Source organism: Microcaecilia unicolor, chromosome 9, assembly GCF_901765095.1.
Source record: "Microcaecilia unicolor chromosome 9, aMicUni1.1, whole genome shotgun sequence".
Lineage (NCBI taxonomy): Eukaryota > Metazoa > Chordata > Amphibia > Gymnophiona > Siphonopidae > Microcaecilia > Microcaecilia unicolor.
The window spans coordinates 40,299,328-40,324,325 of NC_044039.1; the positions used below are offsets into that span (position 1 = coordinate 40,299,328).

The following is a 24,998-nucleotide window of genomic DNA, read 5'->3' on the forward strand; positions in this document are numbered from 1 at the left end:
TGGATGGGCATGGATTGGGAGGGCAGGACTCAGGGAGAGGGGAATTGCTGGATAGGGATGAATGGAGGGGACAGATGGGCATGGATGGATATGGATTGCAGAGCAGGCCTCAGGCAGAGAGGGGAAATGCTGGATAGGGAAAAATGGAGGGACCAGGTGACAGAGGAGCATGGATGGGCATGGATTGGAAGGGCAGGACTCAGGGAGAGGGGAATTGCTGGATAGGGATGAATGGAGGGGACAGATGGGCATGGATGGATATGGATTGCAGAGCAGGCCTCAGGCAGAGAGGGGAAATGCTGGATAGGGAAAAATGGAGGGGCCAGGTGACAGATGAGCACGGATGGGCATGGATTGGAAGGGCAGGACTCAGGGAGAGGGGAATTGCTGGATAGGGATGAATGGAGGGGACAGATGGGCATGGATGGATATGGATTGCAGAGCAGGCCTCAGGCAGAGAGGGGAAATGCAGGATAGGGATGAATGGAGGGGGCAGGTGACAGACAAACATGGATGGCCATGGATTGGGAGGGCAGGGCTCAGGGACAGAGGGGAATTGCTGGAAAAGGATGAATGGAGGGGGCAGGGGACAGATGGCCATGGATTGGGAGGGCACGGCTCACACTCTCTCTCTCATATACAATGTCTTTCTGACTCTCACTCTCACACACTCTGTCTCACACTGTATCACATTCACTCTCTATGTGCCACACAGTCACTCACACACTCGCTTGGTCTCATACACTCACTCAAACAGAGAATCTGTGTCTCACACACACTCTCTCTCTCGCCCACACACACACACTCTCACTCACACTGTGTCTCACATACACACTTGCACACACTCTCATTCTCACACACACACTCTCTCACAAACACACTCACACCCAGACTCACGCTCTCTCTCACACAATCACACTTTCACTCTGACTCACAAACAGACACTCTCACATACACTCTCCAAAACATACACACTCCGAGGAAAACCTTGCTAGCGCCCGTTTCATTTGTGTCAGAAACGGGCCTTTTTTACTAGTAGTCCATAAGAAAGAAAGAAGCAATCGGACTATAAAACTCATGGGATAAGATCTGAACAGTATATCTAGCTACAAAAACAATTCTAAACTTATCTTCAGGGTTCCATAAAGTCCCAGGGTATCTTCAACCAGTGCACCAAGCATACCTGACAAGGGTCCCTCATTTCATTACCACTGCATCACCCTTGATCAGACCTTATACTAGGGGTGTTACAGTCCTTTTGCTTCTGTTATTTCCAGTGCGTTTATTCTACCAAAAAAGGGGCCGGTACTCAAATGCTAGGCCACTCTTCAGGAGTGGGGTGATCACTGAGAGACCCACCCCACAATAGCCAGGTCCCCTGCAATCAATCACAAAATCTATGACAAGGCAGAATTGGTGTGTTAAACCTGAGCGCTGTCATTAAAACCTGGGGTCCATGGGTCAATTTTAGCAGACAATGGAAAAGGTGCCGGTACTCAGTACCCCCAAGTACTCCCTCAAAAAAAGCCCTGGTTATTTCTTTCTTACTGTTCCACTCACAGCTTGTGGAAAGTTTTATGCCTTTGAGCTTTTTTTTCCTCCACATATGTAGTTCTTTGTGGTTGCCTATGATAGATGCTGGCTGTACCTATATGGTAGGAGCTGGATGCTCTGTGTTGGGCTGTTTAGCTCTGAGGCACCTGAGCACTTTACAGTAACTGTGTGTGTGTTGACAGTCTTTGAGTTTATTGTTCTGTAAGTGTTTTGTTTTTAGTTTTTTGCATATTTAATAATGTACACATTTACTTGCAAACTGTGCTCATGCTCCATCCAGATTCTGCCAGTATGTCTGTCACACCATTGTGTATACTTTTACACCAGTCAGGATTTTACCCTTTTTATAAGAGGCCGTTTACATGCATATGTGGCAACATATGTGCAAAAACTACTTCACAAAATTACCATATCAAATACCTTACCCTTATTCCTCTTAATTCTATTGAAAGGCTTGAATTTTCAGCTGTTTAAATGATATGGAGTAGGCCTGCCATATCTAAAAAGTCACCAATTTAGAAGAACTCGGACTTTCACATGGAGCATGTATTTATTTTTATTCATTATTATGATTTGGCTCATACGTTTTTCAGTTGTAGATCAAGGTGAGATTCAGGTACAGTAGGTATTTCTTGGTCCCTGGAGAGCTTGTACTTCAGGCAATGGAAAGTTAATTGACTTGCCCAAGGTAACCAGGAGCTGCAGTGGGATTTGAACTGGGCTTCCTTGGTTCTCAGCCCTCTGCTCTAACCATTAGGCTAATTCTGTTGCAAGCGTCTTCTTTAAGATATGTGGGAAAGGTTTTCTAATTTCCTGGCACTTCTGTACCATGTGCAGGCAGTCACTGGGAGCCTAACATCACTGCGGAAGTTCGAGAGAAGAACATGATGATAGGGTTTAACGCAGAGAATAGCTCTTCCGCATTCCGTATTTATGTAACCAGTTTCAAGTTCAATAGGACATGCAGACAGTACTACCAAGAGGTCGAGAAGGTAAGCTGCTTTTCACTTTTCAAGAGTACAAGATCAATGTGGACTAGAGCCTGAAACATCTCACAGGGGTTTTGAAAAGCTGAAACAAATCTTCATTAATTGCCATACAAATTCTGGTGCTTTTCATTTGGATTTTATATTTACTTGCCTTTCGAAAACCATGTATAGTAGGTACAACTCCCCCTAGAATCCTGCAAGCCTACCTCCAGAATTGGGAGGCAGGAGTGATGCCCACTCACTCCTGCCTCCATGCCACCATCTTGGATCATTTTCCAAAATGGTGTCAGAAATAAGTGGGCATTCCTCTTGCTTCACAACTATGTGTTGGGTTTGTGGGATTCCAGACCCAGGAGGGAGAATATCGAGGTGGTCCACTTGTGCCCCTGGATATTTTGTGGGGGTCAGGGGAGGAAGTAGGAGGTGCAAGGAGGCCACTTAGTCCACCAGGGGGAATCTTTGTGATGGGAGATTGGGGAACCAGAAGCCACTTAAGCCATCAGGGATATTTTATGGGGTTGGGGGTAATGGGATCAGGAGTGTTGGGATGGGATAGGTGATCCATCTCATCTGAAGTTTTCACTTCAGATGATTTTTTTTACTCCTATGCTGCATCGTTATTCCAGCTCTGAACTGGCGTAAAGGTTCAGCATTAGGGGAAGAGTTAAAAAAAAAAGTGCTAAGTTTCAGCACAGTTTTTTTTTTGTTGTTTTAAAAAAAAAAAAATTGGGAGCAATTTCCTATTCAGCTGTTCTGTGTGTGATTTGCATACCCACTGTGTTGTCCTTTAGCGCAGTAGTTTTGGGATGTGCAGGTGCCACCCAAGTGCTAAAAAATAAAATGGTTATTTTTAGTACTGGGCGTGTTCAGCATTAATCAATTAGACCAGCTGTATTGCTGTATGCTAACTGATTAGTGCATGCTTAGCGTATGAGTTCTTACTGCCCAGGGGCGTAGCCAGACAACAAATTTTAGGTGGGCCTAGGCAAGAAGTGGGTGGGCACCAAGTGTTCTCCCCCCTCTCAACCACCACCAAAAAAAAATATTTCAGCTGGTGGGAAAATGCTTCATTCCACCTTGACAGTATTCAGCAGGCCTGCGCTGAAAACTGAGCATCAGGGGGTCTTCAGCCACTGGAGCCGACTCTGTGGGTGCTGTGGGTGCTTGAGCACCCCCAATATTGGAAAAATTCCTTGTATGTGTCCAGGGATGGATTGTTTCCATTGGTCTTAGCACCCCCAATAATTTTGAAAAGTTGGCTCCTGTGTCTTCAGCTGGCCAAGCTTGAGATCCTCATCAGCTACCACTAAATGTGTGCTACTGTTGGGTGGGCCTGAGCACTAAATGGGTGGGCCGGGCCCACCCAGGCCCACCTGTGGCTACGCCACTGTTACTGCCTACATAATAGGTGGCGGTAGGGACTTGCGCTAATGGCCATGTGCTAATAGGAAGATTAGCATGTGGCCATTAATAGAAAAATTGGCCATTTTACCCCGGCGGTAAAAATGGCCTTACCGTGCTTGAACGTAACATAGTAGATGACTGCTGATAAAGATCTGTACGGTCCATCCAGTCTGCCCCACAAGATAAACTCATTACAAATGGTATTTGGTTCTAGATTTGTCCTTACCAAATTGCAAGAGAGAGTGACCAAACGTACATAAACCAAGACAGGTCCTTCTAATAACACTTGATTTATCCTTGCCATTTTCAGGGCATAGACCATAGACGTCTGCCCAGCAGTGTCCTTGTTCTAAAATTCCCGAAGTTAATGTCGAAGCCCCTGAAAAGCACCATTCAAGCCCATCCAGATCTATTCAGCCACGATCAGGGCACAGACTGCCCAGCAGTGGCCTTGTTCTCCATCTTCTGAAGCTGAATCTGTCCAGCCATGATCAGAGCACAGACCGTAGAAGTTTGCCCAGTACTGGCTTTCTTCCCAATTACCGGTGTCCCACGTAAAGAAGATGCACTAAGGCCACTTTTTACCGCAGTTTGATAAAAGGGCCCCTAAGCATGAATTAACACTTAACACAGTTAGGAAAAGGGCCCCTTAAGTGCAAGTGCTTTGAAAATATGCCTCTAAGTGTACGCTTGCCTATGAAAATGTCGTTTGGGCACCTAAGTGGTATTCTACAAATAGGCACAAATGACATTGTACATATTTATAAAGGGACAAAACATAGGAGACCATAAGCGGGGCAGACATTTACGTGGGCAACTTAACAGAATGCTGTATCTTGCCCATGTGCCTGCAATGTTTAGGCCCCTCGTTTACCTCGGGTCTATGGCAGGTGTAAAAGGCAGCACCTAAAAGAACACTAGTATTCCAAGTGTCCATATACAATAGGCTCTCACTATGCATTACCAAGGCGCTTAAATAGAGTTGCCTCCTTGTAGAATTGTCCCTCCCTCCCAGGAGAATGCATAATGGGATAAATAGACCCCAAGTCAAAATAGAAATATGTGTCTCCAAACTTGGAAAGTTGGATGGTAAAAAAGGACCCAGTTTCGGGACTGTATTACTGAACAAATCCGTCATGAGTGCCCCTTTGACTAATGAGGAACTCAGTGTGCTGAGTGAGGCCTTGAATTCTTATAAATGGAAATGCCTACTCATGTTTCTTTGCTTTAGATAGCATCTCTTGATCTCCTCATGACTTCTCATCTTTTTTTGGGTCTTTGGATTCCATAGATGTGCTTTCCTTTTGTTTTCTTTAGCCATGGTCATTCCCCAGAACAAATGTCATGATTCCTTTGGAGGACAACCGAGAAGCTTGTTGCTTTTACGAGATACAGGTAAGCAATGGGACACCCTAGGGAGGGACAGTGCAGTGGACTTCAAATAAATGCTCCCAGGTACACCTCTCACCATTGCTCCCTTATCTTGTATGTTCCTATGTTAACTTTATAAAAGGGGGGTGCCTTTGACATAAGGGTGGGGGGTGATGATTCTATAGTAGTGCACCTGTATATAAGCATGTTCTATAAAGGAAAGTAGGCATCTACTTTCCTTTATAGCAGGGGTTCTCAACCCAGTCCTCAGAACACACACTGCCAGTCAGGTTTTCAGGATACCCACAATGAATTTGCATGAGGTAGGGAGGGAGGTTGGGCATGTAAATTTATCTCATGCATATTCATTGTGGGTATCCTGAAAACCTGACTGGCTAGGTGTATCCTGAGGACTGGGTTGAGAACTCCTGCTTTATAGAATACAAGTGCAGCTGGGTGGGAATATAGATGTGTGTATGCATTTAGATGTCAAAACAAATAACAGTGGGAAAGTGGAGATGGCTTGAGAAGAATCAGGTACGCAGGTTGATCATAAACAACTAAAACATTTTATTTCTTGTACTTGCAATAACATTCAATTCCCAACACGGCACCGTGTTGCGGCACTGAGTGCCTGCCTCAGGGGTCTGTTAAACATGAAATATAAAAGAGGTAAGAAATAAAACATAGGACATAAAACAATATCAAAAGAAATACATTAAAACAATGTGAAGTAATGTGAGATAATTACAGTATGATAAAAAGACAAATCGTAGAAATTGCACGTTCTAAACACACATACATCTGGGGTAAGTGGGCACAGGAAACTAAGTTAGGATTGTATGCTTAAAAAGAAGAAATCAGAACATAAAATAAAGAATATACATATGTAAAAAAAAAAAATATACACACACACACACACATATATATATATATATATTCACACCCAAAAAGGAATGGGAAATTTTCATCCATCGATATCGCAATTAAACTTCCTGCAATGCAAAACATAACTGTGAACATTACTGTAAACATTATTATGGTAGTCAGCAGGTATTCGGAGAAAAAGTTTTTGTTTTTTTTTAAAGTGGTAAAGTTTGCACTCAGATAATGGTAACACATTTTCTCCATTGTAGATGAAGTAAATTGAAACAAATTGCATAATGTAAAAGTACATTAAGGTACTCTCTGCCTGGGAGGTATGACTATGAAATGTCAGGTACCTAGGGTACAGAACATACATAGGCATTAAACACATTTAACATTGCAGTAGACAGACATTTAATGTAACAATTTAAAGAGAAGGGATTTTAAACCAATTGGGGCAAACTAGGTGCTGTCCTTGTTTTGGTGCAGTACAAAACATTCTCTGGCAACGTACTCAAAATATGTTAACTTCTTCTTAATGTAAAGATTCATATATATTTACTTTTCCTGTGAGGCAGTGTCTGTACAATCTAAGCTACCTAAGGTAGAGTGGCACAGATATTAATGAAGTAAATACATTAAATAAAACAGGAGACAGAGCTTAGCTAGCATGAGTAGGACAAAAGTTTCTGCAACACCATTACAGAGTTTAAAAGCATGGAGCATGTGGACACAACAGAAAAATACAGGCAGGAACCTTACAGGACATCTCCCAGTGAATGTAAAATTTATCCTAAATTTATCCTTGTAAATCAAAATCCATAAGTGAATGTTAAGTTTTGAAACCAATGTAAGAAAAATCAGCTTTAAGAAAAGTCCTGATGGGGCACAAACATGTCTGATACAACAGATAATATGGTCCGTTTTATTAAGGAGGAATGCAACCAACTGGAAATAAGAGAACTGCATTACAAAAATTAACATGCCATCAGAAATAGAAGAGTGTAAAAGTGTGCAACTTTGACCAGACACCCACTATGGGGTTAACTTAGAGTCCAGATCCTGTTTTGTTAGACAGGGCTGCACAAAACCCTTTGTCATCCCAATACATTTTCAAAATAGGTATCCGACACTATTTTAGCTTTAAGAAAGCTGTCTCATACAAAGAATGAGGCTGTAATGTATGAGTATAGTATGTGGTACAGTAAGATGGGCCATTTGGAATTGGATCCAGACTATAGAAATAAATGAAAGGTTGTACATCCTGTGTTACATATGTGCTGCATACCACGGAGGAATCAAAAGTATTAATGATTAGTTTTCAGGAATCTCTTAAAAGTTAGTGCTCTTAAACAAAGGCAATTATCAGAAGAACATGGTTAAATATGCTCCCTAAAAGAAAGCATAAACTGGACTGCACTTGTTGAAATGAAGGCACATACTTATTATGACATTTTACATTAAATGTATTACAGAGAATGCAGAACAAGGGCAAACTGTGAACCCAATGCAATAAAATTTAGCTATAAACAAAGAAACAAAAAGTTGCATCCTTGGCTGATCTTTACAATATTTACAACAGGCAAGAAAGAGTCTATAATTTGGAAATTAAAAATTGTATTGCATTTTAAATATTCATCTGCCCTATGAACCATAACGCAGCTGAAAGATAAAATGCAATTAACGACAGCCTTAAGACTTGAGTAAAATAAACAGGACATAATGCTGGCAAATGAATCTGCACAGTGAAAATAATGTAGCAAAAAGGCAGGAAACACAGTTAATCTGTGTACAATAAAGTTACAAGCAGCTGAATTTTTCCTGAAAAAAAAAAACAACGTAATGCACACACACCCACACAAACTGGCCAGTCTGCACTCACGCACACACACAGTAATGATGGACAGCAACAGAAAGAAGAAAGAGGAAAGAAAAAAGAAAAAAAAAGAAACGTTGCTTGAAATAACAGCACAACCTCTGCCAGAACTTTAGGGAAGAAAGAAAAAAAAAATACAGCTATGTTTAACCAAAAGTGTAAGAACATAACTAACAGGGCTACAATGAGAAATCCGTAGACAGAGCAGCTTTAAACCAAGCAAGCTGTGCCAGGAATTTAGGGGGTAAAAAAGTACAGCTATCTTTTATGCAAGTGACTCAAGAAACACAGACTGCAACTAAAAAAATTCCTCTTTTTTTCTAAATGAGAAAGTCTCGCTGTCTGCAAAACCACCTTTTTTTTTTCTCTCACTGCATTCCAAAGCAAACTAACAAAATGCCGTGACAAGCTGTTAACCCTTTCACAAATAGCCAAGGCTATGAGCAAAAGTACAAGAGAAAACAGGACAGGAAGAAAGAAAAGGGAAAAAATATATATCCCTCCTTAGACTTTAACAATTTATGGCATTTTACAAAGTACAAGGGAAGAACAGTACTTAAGCAAACTACAGATACTGAGTTGTTATCCTGCTCCAACGTAAACAATTACTTACAAGGACTTTCTGCACTAAGGAATCACTGGCGCACACTATTTTAAATATACTATCTAGGTCCTGCTGTCTATGAAAGCAGTTGATAACTAACAATTAACATCCCCCATGAAAATAAAAAAAATACTTACAGATGTCTTTAAACAAAATTCCAGACATGCACCAGTTGTGCAGTTGACGCGTCCACACCCATCTCACCTGCACGTATGCTAGGGACCACAGCCACCACCTAGCCCTTGGCAGTGAGATTCTTCAACCCTGCAGGCTCTTCACTCAACTCAACTCCGGAGTAAAAACCCAAACTTTCCACAGTCCAGCTGCACAAATAGCTCAGACTTCTTCTGTTTTTTTTCTGGGGTTTTTTCAGCTTTTTTATTTTTCCGTTTTTTATCTTTTCTCCCTTTTTTTTTTTTTTTTAGTTTAGAGGGCTATTAAGGCTAATTACAGGGCAATCAGTCCCTGTTCGAGAGCGCCAAAATATGTATTTCCATCCCTTAGCCCCCCCAGGGAGGGAGAACACACACACACACACACACACACACACACATATATATATATATATATATATATATATATATATATAATATTGCTGTATTTATATCCCACATTTTACCACCTATTTGCAGGCTCAATGTGGCTTACAATATAATACAATGACAATCACATTGATGGAATAAGAAAATCAGAGTATAGATAACAGATAAGGCGCATAAGAATATCATGGCAATCAAAAATTTTTTTTAAAGGGGTAGGTGGGCACAGGAGAATTTTATTGATGAATGGGTGAATAATTGTGTATGGGTCCTGTTTACTAAGCCGCTTTATAGGTGCATTAGGGTTTTTAATGCTTGTTAACTAAAGTGCGTTAACCATGTACGTGCCGACAATATCCTTATAGGTGCCTACACGGTTAGCGCACACGCTAATTGTAGGCATGTTAAAATGCTAATGCAGCTTAGTAAATAGGGCCCTCTGTATTCTAAATATCAATTACAGAAGAATTTAAATATTAACTACAGGGGACAAAATGAAAATGAAATGTAAACTAGATGGTTCTAATGGTTACAAAAGAAAAATAGCTCCAAATGCGCATGTGACAAGTTTATGTAGACATAATATCTAAAAAGTACATTCAAAAGCCAACTATGATGTAAAGAGAATAATAAAACGATATTAACTCACCAAGAATATTGTGTCCAGAAACAGTGTTTGAATACAGTGATGGGGATCGCTTGGATAGATTTTCACTGTAATGATTGTGTAATTAGTCTAGAAATCAATTAACAATAGTGGTAAAGAACACGTTAAATTTAACTTCACGTTGTTCACTTCTAATACAGCGGGACTTTTACAATCATCCATTCCATCACATATCATTCACTGCACTCTTATGGCATTACAACATTATGTTGTTCACTTCTAACATGTTTTTTTTATCACTACTGTTCATGGATTTCTAGACCAATTACACAATCATTACAGTGAAGATCTATCCAAGCTGTATTCAAACACTGTTTCTGGATGCATTAACATTTCTTGGTGAGTTAATATTGTTTTATTAATCTCTTTACAGCATAGTTGGCTTTTGAGCATACTTTTGAGGTATTATGTCTACATAAACTTCTCACATGCATATTTGGGGCTATTTTTTTATAACCATTAGAACCATCTAGTTCACATTTCACTTCCATTTTGTCTGTTGTAGTTGATATCATTTAAAATTCTTATGTAATAGACATCATTTAGAATACATAGACAATATTTATTTACCCGTTCATCAATAAAATTCTCCTGTGCCCATTTACCTCTTTAAAATTGTATATATTTTTTATATGTATATATGTTCTGATTTCTTCTTTATAAACATACAATCCTAACCTGGTTTGTAAGGGATTCTCTGCACCATAAGTTTTCATGATATGCAGGTGTTGATTTATTACACTTTTTTTTTTTTTTTTTGTACAACTGGCAAACATACAGGTTCTATACCATTGTCCACAAACATTGATTATGCCATAAGATGTATGTGGTTTCAGAAAGTGTACTTTTTACGATTGGTCTTTTTATCATATTGTAATTATCTCACATTATTTCACATTGTTTTAATATATTTATTTAATTTATTTATTTATTTTTTTTCATTCATAAAATTTTTATTGATCAAACAGGTTTACAACATTCCAGAACCACAGGTTCCCTCAACAATTCAACTTATAAATATATGAACATTTTTCCACAAGCCTCTTCCCCCCCCCCCCCCCCCACCCCCGTTCTCTTATTTCTTTGGTTTAACCCACCCTCTTCATTAAATTTCTTCACCCAGAAAAATCTTTTCCAAATGTACTCATTCCTCTGCATTGGGATTATGACGCCCCTTGCGTCTATCTGTCATCTTTTACATAGCAGCCACCAATCTAAGTTTCTCTACCCATTCTGTCTTTGTGGGTCCCCTAGTTTGTTTCCATTTTAGTGCCACCATTGTTTTTGCAGTGGCCAGACCCATACGCAATATTCTGTTTTGCCACTTCTTCCTCCCTCTGTTTCCCCAACCTAGAAGACACCATTTTGGATCGCGGGGGAACAAGATACCCACCATCTTAGTTAATGAATTTATTACTTCTTTCCAGAACACCTGTAAAACTGGGCATTCCCACCAAATATGAAAATAGGTGCCCTTCTCCTTCTCACATCTCCAACATGTGTCTGAAGCATTGGGAAACATTGCCTTTATTTTATCTGGCGTGTAATACCATCTACTCAATATTTTGTAGGCATTTTCTTTGATAAGAACACAAATGGATGCTCTCTTAACTTCCATACATATTTTCTGCCATTCTGCTTCTGTAAATTCGGTCTCGAGATCTCGCTCCCATGCATACATAAATGGCAATTTTACAAAATCCCTTCCCCTGATACATTCGTAAAGTTTAGTGATCCCTTTCCCTCTCAGGTCTATATCCCCCCACAGATTTTCAAACTTTTCACTTTTAATTGGGCCCTCTTTCATCCCCTTCTCTTTTATAATATAATCTTTCACCTGAAGATATGCATACATGTCCGTCTCAGGCAAGTCATATTCCCTTCTAAGGTCAGTAAAATTTCTAATTGAACCATTGTCTAGGAAATCCCGGAATCTAATCAAGCCCTTTTGGAACCATGTAGAAAATATCCTACCGTCCCTCCCTCCTGGAAATCCAGGTTCCTGGGTAATCCAAGCATAGGTAGATTTGTGCTGGGTTCCCCGTAACCTTTTCTTGAGCATTCCCCACAGCGTAAGTAGATGAGAAACAAAAGGGTTTAATGCCATCTTCATATAATTAACTTCTGGAGTAGAGCCCCATAGAAGGGCGTCAAGCCGCCCCCCCTGAACAAAAATCTGTTCCAACCTAGTGATAGGCGACAGATCCACTTTGCTCCATACACCAATTTGTTTCAGTTGAGCTGCCCAGTAATACCAAAGTATATTTGGCATACCTCTCCCTCCTTGCTGCCCTCCCCATACAAACCCACCCAACTCTGTTTGTATCTTCTGTAGCTCCCCCTTTGGGACTGGGATTGGTAGGGTTTGGAACAAGAACAGTAATCTAGGTAAAATATTCATCTTTATGGCTGCTATCCTGCCCCACCAGGACAGCCAGCTCATCTTCCATCTATTTAGGTCCTTTCGTATTTCTCTGATTAGGGGAACATAATTCAACACATATAAGCTATCTAAGTCACATGGAATCCAAATACCCAAGTATTTAAAACTAGTGGTTACTACCCGGAATGCAAAGTGTCTTCCCATTTGCTCTTTTTCATGTTCTGATATTGTTATTCCCATTATTTCAGATTTGTCGAAATTTACTTTGAATCCCGACAATGCTCCAAATGCATCTAATTCCCTCACAATTATAGGTAATGTCAGCAATGGTGCTCCCACATAGAATAAAATGTCATCTGCAAATAATGCTATTTTGTGATCCCTCCCCCCCATCCTAACCCCTTTAACATCCCTTAATTCTCTAATTCTTTGGGCCAGCGGCTCTATCGAGATCGCAAATAGTAGTGTGGACAAGGGGCACCCCTGCCTAGTTCCCCTTTGAATAGCAAATTGACTTGACCAGCCCCCGTTCACTTTAATCCTAGCCACCGGTGTTGAGTACAAGCCTTTTACCCATCCCACGAAAACACTTCCCAATCCCATCTCCAGCATTACATCCCATAAATACTCCCATTCGACCCGATCAAACGCCTTCTCAGCGTCGACCGTGAGGAGTGCTAGGGAGTCGCCCCTTTTCTGTGCCCCCCAGATAAGATTTAGAGTGCGTCTAATGTTGTCTGCTACTTGTCGTCGTGCTATGAAGCCTGACTGATCCTCATGTATCAGGGTGGGAAGTATCTCCTTCAGCCTCTCAGCCATAATTTTGGCTAGGATCTTAACATCTATATTAATGAGGGAGATTGATTAATTAATTAATTTATTTATTGCATTTGTATCCCACATTTTCCCACCTCTTTGCAGGCTCAATGTGGCTTACAATACATCATGAATGGTGGAAATATATTAGAAAATAGACATTTGGTGTTACAGAAGGGTCTTGGTTAACATGATAATGATAAAACATAATAGTAATATAACAAGCATATATTATAAGACAGTTTCGAATTTATGTGGGGGAGTGGTGTGTGTTCACATTTGTTGATCTTTATGGTATCCCTTATTAAAGAGAGTCTTCAGTAGTTTGCGGAAGTTGGTTAGTTCGTAAGTCGTTTTTAAGTTGCATGGCAATGCGTTCCATAACTGTGTGCTCAGGTAGGTAAAGGTTGACGCATGCATTAGTTTGTATTTTATACCTTTGCAGTTGGGGAAGTGCAGATTAAGGAATGTGCGGGATGATCTTTTAGCATTCCTGGGTGGTAAGTCTATCAAGTCTGACATGTAGGCTGGTGCATCTCCGTGAATGATTTTGTGAACTAGGGAGCATATTTTGAACGTGATGCGTTCTTTAAGTGGGAGCCAGTGTAGCTTTTCTCATAGGGGTTTAGCACTTTCATATTTTGTTTTGCCGAATATGAGTCTAACTGCAGTGTTCTGGGCTGTTTGTAGTTTCTTGATTATTTGCTCTTTACAGCCGGCGTATAGTGCGTTGCAGTAGTCTAGATGACTGAGCACCATTGATTGTACCAGGTTAAGGAAAACAGTTCTTGGGAAGAAAGGTCTTACTCTTTTTAATTTCCACATTGAGTAGAACATTTTCTTGGTTGTGTTTTTCGCATGGCTCTCGAGTGTTAGGTGTCGATCGATGGTAACTCAAGAATTTTTAGGGTTTCCAAAATTGGGAGTTTCAGGTTTGGTGTGTTAATGGTGGTAAATTTGTTTGTGTTATATTGAGAGGTAAGTATTAGGCATTGGGTTTTTTCTGCATTGAGTTTCAGCTGAAATGCATCCGCCCATGAGTGCATGATATGGAGACTTTGGTTGATTTCGTTGGAGATTTCCTTTAGATCCTGCTTAAATGGGATGTAGATCGTTTCATCGTCTGCGTATATGTATTGAGGTTTTGGTTTGACAATAATTTGGCCAAGGGTATCGTCATTAAGTTGAATAGAGTCGGTGAGATGGGGGGGATCCCTGTGGGACTCCGCATTCGGGTATCCATGTGGATGAAGTATTCAAGTTGGATGTCACTTGGTATGATCGTGTGGTTAGGAATCCCTTGAACCAGTTGAGAACGTTACTGCCAATTCCGAAGTACTCAAGGATGTGTAGTAGTATTCCGTGATCAACCATATCGAAAGTGCTTGACATGTCAAATTGTAGGAGTAGTATGTTTTTTCCAGTAGCAATCATTTGTTTAAATTTAGTCATGAGTGTAACTAGTACTGTTTCGGTGCTGTGGTTAGACCGAAATCCTGACTGGAAGTCGTGGAGTATTGAGAATTTATTTAAATAGTGTGTGAGTTGTTTAGTCACTATTCCTTCCGTTAGTTTGGTTGTTAAGGGAATGGATGCTACTGGTCTGTAGTTAGATAGTTCACTGGCACGTTTCTTTGCATCTTTAGGTATGGGGGTAAGTAGAATGTTTCCTTTTTCCTTCAGGAAGAGTCCATTTTGTAACATATAATTCAAGTGTTTCGTTATAACTGTTATAAATTGTTGAGGAGCAGATGTCATGAGGTTGTTTGGACATATATCTAGTTTACAATGAGATTTGGCAAATCTTTTGAGCGTTTGGGAGATGATATCCTCTGATAGGTTCTCGAAGTTGGTTCAGGTTCTGTCTGCTGGGTATATGCCAGGGTCTGGGTCTAGGCAGTCAAGGAATTCAGCATAGTCGATGGTACTGACAGGTATCTTAAGTCTTAGTTGTACGATTTTCTCTTTGAAGTAACTTGCAAGGTTGTCTGCTTCTGGAACATCTTTGTTGTTGGTTGTGACTGGTGTAGTATCAAATATTTTATTCACGAGTTGGAAGAGTTTATGTTTGTCCTTGTAATTAGGTCCAATTTTAGTTTTGTAATATAGTCTTTTGGTTTGGCTTATGGCATATTTGTATTTTTTTTGGAGTTGTTTTGTAGGATGAAAATAAGTAATTAGGGCAATAATTATTCCCTGATAATACTTATTACAAGGTTCCCGCTCAGTCTAGGGGATATTATAAAGGAACCTTGTGCTGGCACCCTGCCAGTGTTTTGTGCTTTGCCAAAGAACCAAAGCCACGTCACAGATAATTGTTATTATTTATTACAGGTAGAAAAATAGAAACATTCTGCAATAGCTTATATGCAATATATAATATCTGTTACTGATATGCACACTAACAAAATATATTGTCTAACTACACTCTGATTATCCTGAGACTACGTACAGTAATGATTAGAACAGTACAAATGATATCCTAATGATCCTTATGAAACCTTATCACATCTTATGCAAAATACACATTAGCAGCTGTCCCTGACCAAGAGCTGACATAAACCAGTCGTACTTAGATAAAACCACTGCCTAACCCCAGACCAGGAAATATATCACTGTGATCTTACCACGGTGTCCTGATGACGGCTTCAGATAAGACCAGAGCAGAATCTCCCCAGACGCTATCTTAGCTGTCTGTGTCTTATGTAGTGCAGGTCTTTGTCAGCAAACAAGCAGGTTCCCGTCTCTCCTTTGGTTATCAGAGCCAATATCTCTGCCACAGGTATTTGCACCAGTTATGCAGGTCACAAGGTTGGTATCATACAGTCTCTAGCTCACCCTGAGCCTTGCTGGATTTCTCAGTTCCTTCACAGGTACTCCTCCTCCGAGGGTCTCCGACTAACTCTTTTTCTCCCACTCTCCCTGCGTTCTTCCAGACCTCTCTGTCGGGGGATAGCCTGGACCAATTCTCCTCTCATACAGTACAGTGCATGGGTAAGAAGAGTTCTTTGTTTTGTGACCTTGGAGATGGTAACTTCTGGTGCCATGAGTATGACTCCCTTCCCAGCGTCTCAGAGATAGAAGGGGGATGGTTGGAACACAGAATGTCCTTGGCTTCAGCAAGCCTGTCAGTGATTTTCCACAAGCTGAAGCTGGATCTTGCTGACACAGAGATGTGCAGGTCAGAGAGTTGCAGCAGCCATCTTATTATACCAAGATGTCATAGGCTTGTATAGGCCAAGACCAGCTTAGGCTAGATCACAGGGAAATACCCCTACAGTTTCCAGGCGTTCAGTGTGGGGGTTCGTCTTTCTTTTTATTCCATGCACGTTCTAGCCTTCTAACTTGTGGTTTTTTTCAGTTCTTCATTGAACCATGGTATTGAGTTCTTTCTGTGTAAGGTTCTGGTTTGGGTTGGAGCGATATTGTCTAATATGGATCTGCATCTCTCGTCCCATTCTAGGAGGAATTGATTTGTATCTGCCTTTATTGGCCATCAGTTGTGGTAAATTTGTTGCTAGAATGTTACCGGGTCTATTTTTCCTCTCGTGGTGTAGGTTTTTCATTCTTGTTTGTTCGTTGAGTCTTTCGTTTGCCATTGGAGGGAGATGTTTGCTTTATAGTGGTAGGACCACGGTGTGGGTGTCCATTTTGTGTCTGTTAGTATAAGATTTGAGTCGGGATCGAATTTGTATGTGACGATATCTAGTGAGCGTCCTTTGATGTGAGTTGGATGCGTGTTTGTCCTGTGAAGATCCCATAATTGTAGGAACTCTTCGCATTCTAGGGTGTTTGTTGAGTTGAGGTCTTCTAGGTGCAGATTGATATCTCCTATTATGATAAGATTTGAGGTAGATACACAAGTATTCGAGATAAAGTCCATAAAGTGTTTGGGAATCTTGCCAGTTGCCTGGTGGTCTATAGAAAAGGACTGCGTTAAGGTGTTCCTGCAAGTTTGGGTGATTTAATTCTTACTGAGGCGATTTCAAGTTGTGGTAGAATGGTTGTGATGGTGAACTCGGATTTGTATGTTATGGCTATTCCTCCTCCTCTTTTTCTGTTTCTTGTCCAGTGGGTAATTTTGTATCCTGGTGGGCATAAATCTAAGATTATGGGATCTTTAAGGTCATGGATCCAGGTTTCAGTGATGAATAGTAGGTCAAGATTGTCTGAAGTGATCCAGTCTGTTATAATTTCTGTTTTATTTACTACTGATCTGGCATTTACGTATCTCATTTGGATTAATTTCTTTTGATATTGTTTTATGTTCTGTGTTTTATTTCTTACCTCATTTATATTTCATGTTTAACAGACCCCTGAGGCAGGCACTTGGTGCTGAAACACAGTGCCCCGTTGGGCATTGAATGTTACTGCAAGTACAAGAAATAAAATGTTTTGGTTATTATGATCAACCTGCGTACCTGGTTCTTCTCAAGCCATCTCCACCTTCCCACTGTTATGTGTTTTGCAACGTTCCATGTGGGATCTTTTTTGGTTTTCCTCCTCTTTGCATTTAGATGTCAGCACTTATGCTGGCCATAGAGTTGGAGTAAGTGTGTGCACCTGTTTTCCAGAGATATGTACATAACTTATAGCATTCAATAAGTGTAACTTTGCACCCTACCTGCATTCCTGGCTGCAGCAATTTATTTATTTGTTACATTTGTATCCCACATTTTCCCACCTATTTGCAGGCTCAATGTGGCTTACAATAGTACCATAGAGGCGTTCGCCAATTCTGGTATAAACAGTTACACAGTGATGTTATGGTAGAATAGGGCTCATGTGGAACAAACAAACATATTAGGGAATCATATAGAGGAAGAGTTAAGTTATGTCCATTATGTTCTTTGGTTTCATCGTGTTGCTGGGTTCAGGTATTTAAGCAATGCAGACGGTGGGCCCAAAGTCATGCCCGCTTTCTTATAAAGGGATCAGTCATAGGATGCCTTAACCCTCCCCCCCCCCCCCCCCCCCCACACTGCCAGGCAACATCCCTGACAGCAAATCTTCCCATCCCCCTACCCTGTGGCGCTCAAATTCCCAGCACTCCACCCTCATTAACCACCTGATACTGAAATACCCATTCCCCAGCCCCCCCCCCTCCCGACACGCAATGTCCCGATGCTTCTGAGAGGAAAGGTAATACTAGCTTAGAGCTGGTGTTAACCTTGCTGCAAATAATGCACTTTGTGAAGTTAAACACAAGCTCTGTTATTGAATTTGCATAATAATGAAGTGCTTTGCATCTCAGTTTACTGCAGTGCATAATAATATACTTTAAGGGTAAATAGCACATGATTCTTGCTATATTGGGATAATGCTATAACAGTACACTTAAATATAAACACCCACTTATACTATTAGGAAACTAGGTGCCTAGTTTCCTTTATAGAGTACTGACTTAGCAGGCTATATTCTCAGATTTGCACTTAGGTTTAAGCACTTATACTAGCCATAGAAGGTAAATACTCACACCGAACTTCTAATGATACACTTGTATCTTATAGTATCTCTAAGTTATGCTCATAAATGTGCACCCTACCTGGACACCACCAATGTGTATGCTCACCTGCAAACTATACATAGAAAAATAGAGAAACATAGAACAGTGTAGGCGGATAAAGACCATATGGCCTGTCCAGTCTGCCCATCCATGCCGTCTACTCTCCCTATCACTCTCTTAGAGATCCTATGTACTCGTCCCAAGCTCTCCTGAATTCACATACTGTTTTTGTTCCCTCCACCGGGAGGCCTTTCCACGAATTCACCACCCTTTCTGTGAAGAAGTATTTCCTTTGGTTACTTATATCCAGGACTTTTTTTGAAGGGGGTACTTGGGGGTACTGAGCACCGGCACCTTTTCCATTGTCTGCTAAAATTGTCCCATGGACCCCAAGTTTTAATAAAAGAACTCAGGCTCTGTATGCCAATTCTGCCTTGTCACGGATTCTGTGACTGGTTGGTGGGTCCCTCAGTGATCACCGCAACCCTGAAGGGTGGCCTAGTATTTGAGTATGGCATTTTTTTGCTAGAAAAAACACACTGCTTCTATCCCCTTTCACCCTCATCATATGCCCCCTTGTTCCAGAGCTTCCTTTCCATTGAAAGAGACTCACCTTCTGTGCATTTATGCCATGTAGGTATTTAAACATCTCTATCATATCTTCTCTCTCCCACCTTTTTTCCAAAGTATACAATATCACGGATATGTTCATAGTTACCGAATACCACTTAGGTGACCTGTTGGCATATGCACTCGTGTGTGCATTTAAAAGGTGAATATGCCAGTATGGGGCAATTCTACAAAACAGGTGCTAACATTTAAACACCCATTACATGCATTAATATTTAGAATAATGGCTTTTAAAAGCATAGGTGCCAAAATTCCACCTAAGCGCGATTCTTCATACACCCACTTAACTTACAGAGCATGCATTTGCAAGGTGGTGGTATACATGGGCTGGGCTCCCTCTTATATGTGTATACAAAATACTGTAAGTTACTATTTAAGCATAAACATTTACACCACCTCTATGGCTGGGTAAGTAATTCACGCCTAAGTTGTTTTAAAATGTGTGTGTGTGTATATATGTGTAGATATATATACATAAGCACCTCCAATGTTCTGAAGCTGACTCCTTGGCACTGGCTGTGTAGGGTTCGTAAGTCTGTAGTTCAGCGTTTCATTGGCTGCCACTGTCCCCGCCCTCATGTCGAGGAAACGGAACGCTGCATAGTTGCCAAGCAAACAAACGCAACGTCATAGCAACGAAGAACCAATCAGCTAGAACGGAACTTGGAGGAGGGAAGTGGAGTGGATTGAATCTCTAACAAACAATCATATACAGGGAGGTACGAATATCAGTGGAGGCAAGTGCACAGAATGGAAGGGAAGACAAACATTTAATCACTTTGTCACTCTCACACACACACACACACACACACACACACACAATCACTCTGTGTATCTCTCTCTTACACTGTCTGTAAAACACACTGTTACTCTGTCTCTCACATGGGCAACTGTATGTTGCATTCTCATGAGTAAGGAGCTCTTCTGATGTGATTGTTAAAGTAGTTGAAGGGCCTAAACAAGGAAAACTTTTACCACATTGTAACACAGTTTACACAAAAAATAGTGTATATAAAGAAATCTTACACATGTAAACAACAATTATATTCAGAATACAACTGTGGAAACATTTAATGGCAGGAACTCATTACATTGCAAGCGCCCGTTTCATTGCGTTAAGAAACGGGCCCTTTTTACTAGTGTGTGTGTATATATATATGTGTATGTGTATGTATGTATATATATATATGTATATGTATATATGTGTATGTATATATATATATATATATATATATATACAGTGCAGTCCATTTAAGTGCATGCTTTGTTTAACTGCAAGCCGTACTTCGGTCCCGTTTTTGGCGCCATCAATTTCTATAGGGACAAACCGGTTTAGCGCACCACTGATAAGTGCAAGATTCGCTTATATGCATGGTTTAAGACCGCTCCTCTGCAGGAAAGACTCCGCATAAGTACGCTCACGGAATTTGGAAGCCAATTGGCGCGTGACAACCAATGAGATTTCAAATTTACCACCCCTTTAACTTCCACAGGCAGAATAAGCGAAAGAATGTTGTTAAGAGTGTACACTGGAGTTGTCGTTGCGGTGGAACTGTAAGATTTTAACACTGGCAGAACGAATAGAAGTTCTTGAAAAAATTAGAAAAAGTAAGTCCAGCATCTATTGCTAAAGAATATGGTGTCAATCCCAGTGAAATTTCATGTGTCTTGAAGCAGAAACATCAGCTTCTGGAAGACTGGCAAAACAATACAAATCCACACAGGAAACGTAAAAGGGCAGGAAAAGCTGAGGAGGTAGAAGATGGTCTTCAGTGGTTTTCTCGAGTCAGGAGCAGACAGTTTCCTGTCAGTGGTCCACTGCTTATGGAGAAAGCTAATCAGCTAGCTGAAAGTCTTGGACTAACTAAATTCAAAGCCACTGTTGGGATGGTTGGAAAGATGGAAGGAGAGGAACAACATAAAATTCAAGGAACAGCATGGTGAGAAACAAGACGCTGATGACTTTGGTGCTGAAAATTGGGTTGTTTCGGTTCTTCCTACCATCTTGAACGAGTTTGCACCTTGTGACATTTTCAATGCTGACAAAAACGGTCTCTACTGATGAGCTATTCCTGATGGAACACTTGCATTCAAACATGCCAAAACTACTGGAGATAAAAACATCGAAGGACCGACTGACAATCCTCCTTTGCTGCAATATGGATGGGAGCGAGAAGTTGGAACCCCTCGTCATTGGAAAGAGCAAACAGCCCCGTTGCTTCAAGAAAGTTAAGCGACTTCCTGTGTCATACGAGGCTAATGCAAATTCATGGATGACTGTGGAAATTTTTGAAGCAGTGGCTAAAGAAGTTAGACACTAGAATGCGGGCACAAAAGCATCAGATTTTGAAGCTTTGTGATAATTGTGCTCATAGGCGCCCGGTATCGAAGGCTTGGGGAGGCTAAGCCTCCCCAGCCGCAGCGAGCCGGCTCCTCCCCCTCCCTCCGGACCCTCACGTTACCGACCTGACTCTTCGTCTTCGGAGCTGTCAGCGCTAACTGTCCCCCGCTGCACTGGCGCTGCCGGCGTTTGCACTTTAAAAATGGCCGCCAAGACTTCCAGAGGCGGCCTCGCGAGACTTCTGCTGAAGTCTTAGAGGCCGCCCTGTAAGTCTCAGCGGCCATTTTGAAGCGCGAACGCCGGCAGCGCCAGCGCAGCGGGGTAGAGTTAGCGCTGACAGCTCAGAAGAGTTAGGTCAGTGACATGAGTGGACTGGATCCGGAGGGAGGAGGGAGGGGAGGAATTTGCCAAACAACTCGGGAGGGGGTGGCAGGGGAGAGAAGGGAGTTGCTGGGCATTTGTGGAAGGAGGGGAGAGAAGGGTCGCTGGGTATAATGGGTGCATGCAGGGCAGGGGAAGGAGGATCACTACTGGACATGGGTGTATGGAGGGCAGGGGAGAGGAGGGTTGCTGTGTATGGGTGCTTGCAGGGCAGGGGGAGAGAAGGGTCACTGGACATGGGTGGATGGAGGGCAAGGGAGAGGAGGGGAGGGGAGAGAGAAAAAATGCTGGACATGGGTGGAGGGGAGGGAAGAGTGAGGAAGGAGATGAGGGAAAAGAAAGAGAGGAGAAAAACTGCACATGGATGAAGAAAATTGGCAGAAGCTGCCAGAAATGAAGAAGAAAGGAGGAAAGGAAAGAAAGAAATGGAAAGAAAGCTCTGGAAACGGAGTTAAGAGGACAGATAGCAGCAGAATCAGATACTGGGCCAGCACGATCAGAAAAACAGTCACCAGACAACAAAGGTAGAAAAAAATCATTTTATTTTCATTATAGTGTTTGGAATATGTCCACTTTGAGAATCAGGTGCTCAACATTAAAAGTTTATATTTATTTACTTATTTATGGCATTTTATCCCACATTAAACATGAATGAGGGTGTTTTGTGGCTCTACATGAGAATTGTGATATTATGATCCCTTGTTTCATATTGTTGACGGTCTGCATTTTCTGTATGGGTGGTATATTGGTGTATTAGGTTCTGCCCAGTGTAATATTTATGGTACAGTAAGGTTCTGAGTGTGTTTTTGCACAAAATTGTGCATAGTGTTTTGCAGCTGAGCGATCGATTGTGGTTAGTATATGCTTTGAGCAACCACTTTATTCTTTGACATATGATACATATCTAATATCTATATTTAATAAAAGGTATTAATTGTGACTTATTTTTATTTATTTTTTCTGTGTGTTATCAGACAATTATGGATTTAAGCTCCACCCCTAACCCTGCCCCCTTTAGCCTCCCCAAACAGTTAGGCCACCGACTGCCTATGATTGTGCTGCACACAGGGATGATGTCAGGCTGTCTAACGTCAAGGTGGTCTTCCTGCCACCAAACACTACCTCTCTGATCCAACCTCTGGATCAGGGCATAATAGCCAATTTCAAATAACATTATTGGGCTCTTGTGCTGCGTCATCTGATGAGCGTTATGGATGACCAGACTGGCAAGGATAAACGTCCTGTTGAACTGGCTCGTAATCTATCACTGTTGGATTCCCTACATATGCAGAAAGAAGCCTGGAATTATGTTACACAGGCAACCATTGTGAACTGCTACAAGCGGGCAAGCTTTGTTAAGGATGTGGAGAGGGATGAAACAGATGCAGCTGTTGCAAACGCTTCAGATGAACAGGTTATTGACATCCCAGCTGGTATTACTGAAGACATCCCAGCTGGTGTTACTGAAGAGTTTCATCGCTATGTAGCTGTTGATTATGATCTACAAACAGCTGACAGCACTGATGTCGAGATATGCGCCTACACGCAGGCAACAACGGCTGATGATGAAACAGATGATGAAATGAGCAGCGAGGCACATGCTGATGAAATTCAACAACCTCCTCCTGTCACTTTTGCAACACCGTGCGGGCCTATCTGGAGGCCACTGGATGTCAGTGCTATGACAGTTTTTACCATCTGGCAGACATAGTCTATGGAACTCACAGACCCAATAGTGTACAGAGGACTATAACTGATTACTTCAAGTAAGTCTAACATCAGTTAACTGAGACTGTATACTGTATGTATAATAATAAACAGTACTGTACATAGGTTTAACAGATGTCAAGCTTCTTTGGGTCACAATGGTTAAGTGCACGCTCCGGTTAACTGCATTCATTTCTTTGGTCCCAGACCCTTGCACTTATGCGGATTGCACTGTGTGTGCGTGTGTATATATGTGTGTGTGTGTGTGTATGTATTGTGAAGATGATGAGGCTATTGTGAAGATGAAGCTCCCACCTCAGGATCCCAGGTCCCTCTTTCACTCAGGGTGAGCTGGTTCTCAGTATGCAGATTTTATGCAAATTAGTATCCTACCCCTTTCTACTCGTGGTGACCTGGTTCTCAAAAAGACAAACATAGTCAGGTCTTATCAACAGGATTTTTCTCATACAAATCTTTATTCCAGCCTCTGGGCACACTTCTTTTAGCTTAAAACACTTTCACAAGCTTAAACAGTTCTTCCAGCTTAACCATTTCTTCCTACTCAGTGCAAACTTCCAGCTTAAACATTTCTTCTTGCACAGTTCAATACCCAACAGATTTCTTCCCCCTGAGCCTTCCCACACAGGCATCTGGGCTCAGTACTAACTCAGTCCTGGACACACAGTCCCTCCTTGTAGCACACAGCTCTAGACACACAGTCTTTTCTCAGTATTAACTCAGTCCCGGACACACAGTCCCTCCTTGTAGCACCCAGCTCTAGACACACAGTCTTTTCATCTGGGAAACACAGTACCTCTTCACTGTTCTAGACACAGTATTTTCATCTTGGACATACAGTACCTCTTTGAACACACAGTTCTTATTCTTGATACTCTAGGGCCTTCTTACCCCAGCCAGCTTCCTTGCTTTGCACACAGTTCACCAGCAGTCCAAAGGGCTCAGCCAATACTTCTCATGGGGATCCTCCTGCTTCAGCTACCAGCTCTCCTTCTCCCTCACAACTCAGGTGGGGTATTAAGTGGTTAATGGCCAAACAGGACCCAGCCCATAACCTGCTGCACCTGTTTCCTCCTCCAGGACTCTCCTCGGTCCTAGCGACCTCCTGCTATACACCCCTTACTGGCTCCCTTTAGTGACTCACCCAGCCCTTCTCCCTGGACATTTTAGGGAACAGCGCCCTCTAGGGGCCTAACCAGGGTAGGACAGCCTCTTCCTTCTCACAGTATATATATATATATATATATATATATATATATATCAGAATGGGACTTATATACTGCTTTTCTGTGGTTTTTCCAATTACATTCAAAGCGGAATCGAACCTAGTTCCCCAGGATCAGAG

The 24,998-nt window shown here is 41.5% G+C and overlaps 1 protein-coding gene across 1 annotated transcript in view; it reads left to right on the forward strand.

Annotated features, from left to right (window-relative positions):
* The window catches only part of IL17RA (interleukin 17 receptor A), a 99,461-nt gene that overhangs the window by 49,717 nt on the left and 24,746 nt on the right, over window positions 1–24,998 (forward strand). Inside the window, exons 7-8 of the mRNA XM_030214119.1 lie at window positions 2,392–2,546; window positions 5,265–5,342. Of these exons, the coding sequence (XP_030069979.1) occupies window positions 2,392–2,546; window positions 5,265–5,342 (233 nt within the window). The remainder of the gene's footprint in view (window positions 1–2,391; window positions 2,547–5,264; window positions 5,343–24,998) is intronic.